The sequence below is a fragment of the Pristiophorus japonicus genome, chromosome 30, assembly GCF_044704955.1.
Source record: "Pristiophorus japonicus isolate sPriJap1 chromosome 30, sPriJap1.hap1, whole genome shotgun sequence".
NCBI classification, from domain to species: Eukaryota; Metazoa; Chordata; class Chondrichthyes; family Pristiophoridae; genus Pristiophorus; species Pristiophorus japonicus.
The window spans coordinates 9,477,821-9,485,116 of NC_092006.1; the positions used below are offsets into that span (position 1 = coordinate 9,477,821).

The 7,296-nt window shown below is 50.7% G+C and overlaps 1 protein-coding gene across 1 annotated transcript in view; it reads right to left on the minus strand.

Annotated features, from left to right (window-relative positions):
* Nucleotides 1-6,677, minus strand: part of LOC139240258 (ceramide synthase 2-like) — a 33,186-nt gene extending 26,509 nt beyond the window's left edge. The window contains exons 1-2 of the mRNA XM_070868739.1: nt 6,505-6,677; nt 1,715-1,832 (exon numbers count right to left, since the gene is read on the minus strand). Of these exons, the coding sequence (XP_070724840.1) occupies nt 1,715-1,832; nt 6,505-6,677 (291 nt within the window). The remainder of the gene's footprint in view (nt 1-1,714; nt 1,833-6,504) is intronic.
* Between the last annotated feature and the right edge of the window lie 619 nt (nt 6,678-7,296).

Consider the following 7,296-nt stretch of genomic DNA (forward strand, 5'->3'; position numbering starts at 1 on the left):
TGATCCCTTTAGCCGTAAGGGCCACATCTAACTCCCTTTTGAATATATCTAACGAACTGGCCTCAACAACTTTCTGTGGTAGAGAATTCCACAGGTTCACCACTCTCTGAGTAAAGAAGTTTCTCCTCATCTCGGTCCTAAATGGCTTACCCCTTATCCTTAGACTGTGACCCCTGGTTCTGGACTTCCCCAACATCGGGAACATTCTTCCTGCATCTAACCTGTCCAGTCCCGTCAGAATTTTATATGTTTCTATGAGATCCCCTCTCATTCTTCTAAACTCCAGTGACTATAAGCCCAGTCGATCCAGTCTCTCTTCATATGTCAGTCCTGCCATCCCAGGAATCAGTCTGGTGAACCTTCGCTGCACTCCCTCAGGTGAGTTGGATCCAAAATTGGCTCAGAGGCAAGAAGCAGTTTCTCCTGATTTACTCTGTCAAAACCCCTCGATTAAATCTCCCCCTTAAGCTTCTCTGCTCCAAGGAGAACAACCCCAGCTTCTCCAGTCTCTCTCCGTCACTGAAGGCCCTCATCCCCCGGGACCATCCAGGTAAATCTCCTCCGCACCCTCTCCAGTGCAATCACATCTTTCCTGTAATGTGGTGACCAGAACTGCACGCAGTACTCCAGCTGTGGCCTAACCAGTGTTGTATACAGTTCAAGCGTAACCTCCCTGCTCTTGTATTCTGTGCCTCGGTTAATAAAGGCAAGTATTCCGTATGCCTTCTTAACCATCTTATCCACCTGGCCTGCTACCTTCAGGGATCTGTGGACCTGCACTCCAGGGTCCCTCTGTTCCTCTACACTTCTCAGTGTCCTACCATTTATTGTGTATTCCCTTTGCCTGGTTAGCCCTCGCCAAATGCATTACCTCACACTTCTCCGAACTGAACTGTATATGCCACTGTTCTGCCCACCTGACCAGTACATTGATATCTTCCTGCAGTCCGCAGCTTTCTTCAATTATCAACCACACGGCCTATTTTAGTGTCATCTGCAAACTTCGTAATCATACTTTTTGGATGACCTCTTGTTGGCCGGTGCAGATATAACGGTTAAGTACTGCAAGGAATCGAATACGGCCAGGGTGATCTCCTGGACTAGTGTCGATCGCCTGGATGGGTCGGAGAGGAATTTTCCCGGATTTTTTTTTCCTCCCTAAAATCAGCCGGGGTTTTTAATCTGGTTTTTGCCTCTCCCAGGAGATCCCATGGCTCCGGGTGGGGTGGAGTGTAGAATGTTTCAGTGTAAGGGGTGTCGCAGTTGTGTGGTGAGGCGGACTGGTTGGGCCGGGTGCTCTTTTGCCCTTCCGTCATTGTTCATGGGTTTATATGTAACCTTCAGGGCTGCTGGCCGAGGGCCGTGTGGCTCTTTGTCGGCCGGCGCGGACACGATGGGCCGAGATGACCTCCTTCAGCGCTGTAACTTTCTACGTTTCTATACCTCCTACATTCAAGTCGAGATCATTGACGTACATCACAAAAAGCAAGGGATCTAGCACCGAGCCCTGCGGAAGCCCACTGAAAACAGCCTTACGGTCGCATAAACACCCATAAACACCCTTGGCTTCCTGCCTTTGCGAGGTGCCTTGGACGTAGAAAGATGCCCCGAGGTGCTTCGCAGGAGGCCGAATCAGAAGCGAGTCAGGGTCGGGCAGGAGGAGGGGACAGAAGCCACCGCAAGGGGCGTTGCCGGTCTTTGGGTCAGCACCTACCTGTTTGGGATGTTTCGAGGACGCAGCAAAGGACTTTTCTAAAACCGGGTTGGGCTTCACCTTTAACCGGGTCTTCTCCTTTATGCCGAGTGCACTTGCGAAATAAGTAGCGACAGACCTGGAGGAGAGAGATTGCGGGAGACGTAGCTAGACAGTTAAGAACATAACATTAGAAACAGGAGCAGGAGTCGGCCATTCGGCCCCTCGAGCCTGCTCCGCCATTTAATACGACCGTGGCTGATCCGATCATGGACTCAGCTCCACTTCCCTGCCCGCCCCCTTATCGGTTAAGAAACTGTCTATCTCGGTCTTAAATTTATTCAATGTCCCGACTCCCACAGCTCTCTGAGGCAGCGAATTCCACAGATTTACAACCCTCTGAGAGAAGAAATTCCTCCTCATCTCAGTTTTAAATGGGCGGCCCCTTATTCTAAGACCATGCCCCCTAGTTCTAGTCTCCCCCCATCAGTGGAAACATCCTCTCTGCATCCACCTTGTCGAGCCTCCCTCATAATCTGATACATTTCGATAAGATCACCCCTCATTCTTCTGAATTCCAATGAGTGGAGGCCCAACCGACTCAACCTTTCCTCATAAGTCAACCCCCTCATCCCCGGAATCAACCGAGTGAACCTTCTCTGAACTGCCTCCAAAGCAAGTATATCCTTTCGTAAATACGGAAACCAAAACTGCACGCAGTACTCCAGGTGTGGCCTCACCAATATCCAAACAACAACTCCCATTTATAAATCGCCTGAGAACTCATTTTTAGTGTGGAAGCAAGTCATCCTCGATTCCGAGGAACTGCGTAAGAGAGAGATCCTTTTTATGATTAAGGCGACCAGAAGTGTACGCAGTGCTTCCAGTGTGGTCTAACCAAGGTTCGATATAAGTTTAGCATAACTTCCCAACTTTTCAATTCTAGCCCTCTAGAAATAAACCCTAGTTCTTGGTTTGCCATTTTACGGCTTTGCTAACCAGTGTCGCAACTTGTAGTGGTTTGTGTATTTGTATCCGAGATCCCCTGGTTCCTCTACCCCACCTAGACTTGCACCATCCAAGTAATAATTCTTCGGCGTAGTCCCGGCCTGCAAGACCATCAGCAGGCCGGGGCCATTAGAGGGAGGAGCGAGCGGCAGCATACCACTGCTACTGGGCCAAGACCGAGCTCTATCACAGAAACATAGAAAATAGGTGCAGGAGCAGGCCATTCGGCCCTTCGAGCCTGCACCACCATTCAATATGATCATGGCTGATCATGCAACTTCAGTACCCCATTCCTGCTTTCTCTCCATACCCCTTGATCCCTTTAGCTGTAAGGGCCACATCTAAGTCCCTTTTGAATATATCTAACGAATTGGCCTCAACAACTCTCTGTGGTAGAGAATTCCACAGGTTCATCACTCTCTGAGTGAAGAAGTTTCTCCTCATCTCGGTCCTAAATGGCTTACCCCTTATCCTTAGACTGGTGACCCCTGGTTCTGGACTTTCCCAACATTGGGAACATTCTTCCTGCGTCTAACCTGTCCAGTCCCGTCAGAAATTTTATATGTTTCTATGAGATCCCCTCTCATTCTTCTAAATTCCAGTGAATATAAGCCTAGTCGATCCAGTCTTTCTTCATATGTCAGTCCAGCCATCCCGGGAATCAGTCTGGTGAACCTTCGTTGCACTCTCTCAATAGCAAGAACGTCCTTCCTCAGATTAGGAGACCAAAACTGAACACAATATTCAAAGTGTGGCCTCACCAAGGCCCTGTACAACTGCAGTAAGACCTCCCTGCTCCTATACTCAAATCCTCTCGCTATGAAGGCCAACATACCATTTGCCTTCTTCACCGCCTGCTGTACCTGCATGCCAACTTTCAATGACCGATGTACCATGACACCCAGGTCTCGTTGCACCTCCCCCTTTTCCTAATCTGTCAGCATTCAGATAATATTCTGCCTCCCTGTTTTTGCCACCAAAGTGGATAACCTCTCATTTATCTACATTATACTGCATCTGCCATGCATTTGCCCACTCACCTAACCTGTCCAAGTCACCCTGCAGCCTCTAAGCATCGTCCTCACAGCTCACACCGCCACCCAACTTAGTGTCATCTGCAAACTTGGAGATATTACACTCAATTCCTTCGTCTAAATCCCGTGTGGTGGCTGGTGTGCAACGGTCACCCCACGTAAAAAAAAATCCACCCACAGGCATCTTCCACCCTTCAGGATGTAGTTCGGGATCTGGAATATTAGGTCCTTCAGTGAAACACCCGTGAACTCATCCATTTTCGGCGTGGGATCAAGTCATCCTCGCTCCGAGGGACTGCCTATGACGACGACCTTCCTACCAAAATGCAATACCTCGGAGCTGAATTTCATTTGATAATTATATGCGCATTCAATCCCTCCTTTCTCCAGAAAGCCGTCCAATTGACCCGCGAGCCCATGTCACGCTGCCCCTGCTTCCCGGCCCTTCCATGGCAAGCCATTCTGCGACTCTGAACTTTTCCGATTACTCAGCACGACACCGGACAGAATTCATCGGCCTGGCAGTGGGAAGGTTGGGTGTTGGGACAGAGAAAGAGAACGGGGACCTCGGATAACTATTTTGTTTTTTTGGAAGCACAGTTAGAATCAGAGAACGTTACAGCGCGGAAGGAGGCCATTCCGGCCCATCGTGTCCCGCGCCGGCCGACAAAGAGCCACCCAGCCTAATCCCACTTTCCCGCTCTCGGTCCGTAGCCCTGTGGGTTACGGCACTTCAAGTGCACATCCAGGTACTTTTTAAATGTGGTGAGGGTTTCTGCCTCTACCACCCTTTCAGGCCGCGAGTTCCACCCCAGACCCCCATCACCCTCTGGGTGAAGACATTTCCCCTCGAAACCTCCCCCTCAATTACATTAAAGCTCATCATTATCATCATCGGCAGTCTCTCGGAATCGAGGAAGACTTGCTTCCACTCGAAACAGGAGCCCTTAGGTGGCTGAACAGCCCAATACGAGAGCCACAGTCCCCGTCACAGGTGGGACAGACAGTGGCTGAGGGAAGGGGAGGGTGGGACTGGTTTGCCGCACGCTCCTTCCGCTTGGTTTCTGCACGCTCTCGGCGACGAGACTCGAGGCGCTCAGCGCCCTCCCGGATGCACTCGCTCCACTTCGGGCGGACTGCTCTTTGGGCCCAGGGACCCCCAGGTGTCGGTGGGGGATGTTGCACTTTATCAGGGGAGGCTTTGAGGGTGGTCCCTTGTAACGTTTCCTCTGCCCACCTTTGGCTCGCTTGCCGTGAAGGAGTTCAGAGTAGAACGCGATGGCCCCTGACTATCTCATAGGAACACAAGTCAAATAAAAGCACCACAGTCCTTCTAGCTCACCTTCTATAACCCTGGTAGTCACCGGATACAACAAGAATACAACGGTGTTGTTTACTAATCTTAGCAATCAATCGCTATCAATTATTTAATTATGTAGTGTCATTCTGGTAAAACGAGGCTCCACTCCCTCGAAGGCCCATCTATTCTTCAGAGAGTATGGTGCCCAGATCTCCAGGTGTGGTCCAACCAGGGTTTTGTGCAGCTGAAGCATTAACTTCAACCCCCTTGTGTTCCAGTCCTCCAGGTATAGCAAGATCAGCATTCCATTAAACGCCTCGACTATTTTCGGTCACCGTTCATGAAAGCAGGATGGCCTCGAGGGGAGAGGAGGGGGGGGGGAATGTCTTCACCCAGAGGGTGGTGGGGGTCTGGGGCGGAACTCACCGCCTGAAAGGGGGGGGGGGGTAGAGGCAGAAACCCTCACCCCGTTTAAAAAGTACCTGGATGGGCGCTTGGGGACACCGTCTTGGAATAAGGGGCCGCCCATTTAAAACTGAGATGGAGGAGGAATTTCTTCTCTCAGAGGGTTGTAAATCTGTGGAATTCTCTGCCCCAGAGAGCTGTGGAGGCCGGGACATTGAATATATTTAAGGTGGAGACAGACGGATTTTTGAGTGATAAAGGAGTGAAGGGTTATGGGGAGCGGGCGGGGAAGTGGAGCTGAGTCCATGATCGGATCAGCCATGATCGTATTAAATGGCGGAGCAGGCTCGAGGGGCCGAATGGCCGACTCCTGCTCCTGTTTCTTATGTCTTTCATTGCAACGCCAGTGTACTCATCCCTTTTTGGCGTGGAAGTGGATAATCCTCGACATGAGGGACAGTCGATGATGATGACATAAGATCAGAGATAGGAGCAGGAGTCGGCCATTCGGCCCCTCGAGCCTGCTCCGCCATTTAATAAGATCATGGCCGATCCGATCATGGACTCAGCTCCACTTCCCTGCCCGCCCTCTTATGAGTTAAGAAACTGTCTATCTCTCTTAAATTTATTCAATGTCCCGGCTTCCACAGCTCTCTGAGGCAGCGAATTCCACAGATTTACAACCCTCAGAGAGAAGAAATTCCTCCTCATCTCAGTTTTAAATGGGCGGCCCCTTATTCTAAGACCATGCCCCCTAGTTCTAGTCTCCCCCATCAGTGGAAACATCCTCTCTGCATCCACCTTGTCAAGCCCCCTCATAATCTGATACGTTTCGATAAGATCACCTCTCATTCTTCTGAATTCCAATGAGTAGAGGCCCAACCTCCTCAACCTTTCCTCATAAGTCAACCCCCTCATCCCCGGAATCAACCGAGTGAACCTTCTCTGAAACTGCCTCCAAAGCAAGTATATCCTTTCGTAACTATGGAAACCAATGAGGATGATGACTACCCTGGGACAGTTCCGCCCCCCCCCACCCCGAGCACTCCGCAAGCGGGTCTTACCTTTCGAAGACATAGCGGACAATCATGAAGACGAAAGCGCAGGGTATCGTGACGTAAAGGTCGCTGGCCTTGGCGTAGATGCGCCCATCCCGGTCCTCCAGGTCCGACCAGGTCAGGTTGTACGGCAGCCAGAGTCGGTCCCACCAGAAACATTCGTATATTGTCTGCAACATCCTGCCAGGGGGAGAAACAAGGGGAGGGGGTGAAGGGGAGGGGGTGAAGGGGGGTGGAAAATCGGTTAATATCTCCAGGGGGCAGTCTCATAAGAAATAGGAGCAGGAGTCGGCCATTCGGCCCCTCGAACCTGCTCCGCCATTTAATACGATCCTGGCTGAGCCGATCATGGACTCAGCTCCACTTCCCTGCCCGCCCCCAGATCGGTTAAGAAACTGTCTATCTCTGTCTTAAATTTATTCAATGTCCCAGCTTCCACAGCTCTCTGAGGCAGCGAATTCCACAGATTTACAACCCTCAGAGAAGAAATTCCTCCTCATCTCAGTTTTAAATGGGCGGCCCCTTATTCTAAGATCATGCCCTCTAGTTCTAGTCTCCCCCATCAGTGGAAACATCCTCTCTGCATCCACCTTGTCGAGCCCCCCTCATAATCTTATGCGTTTCGATAAGATCACCTCTCATTCTGCTGAACTCCAATGAGTAGAGGCCCAACCTCCTCAACCTTTCCTCATAAGTCAACCCCCTCATCCCCGGAATCAACCGAGTGAACCTTCTCTGAACTGCCCCCAAAGCAAGTATATCCTTTCGTAAATATGGAGACCAAAACTGCACGCAGTA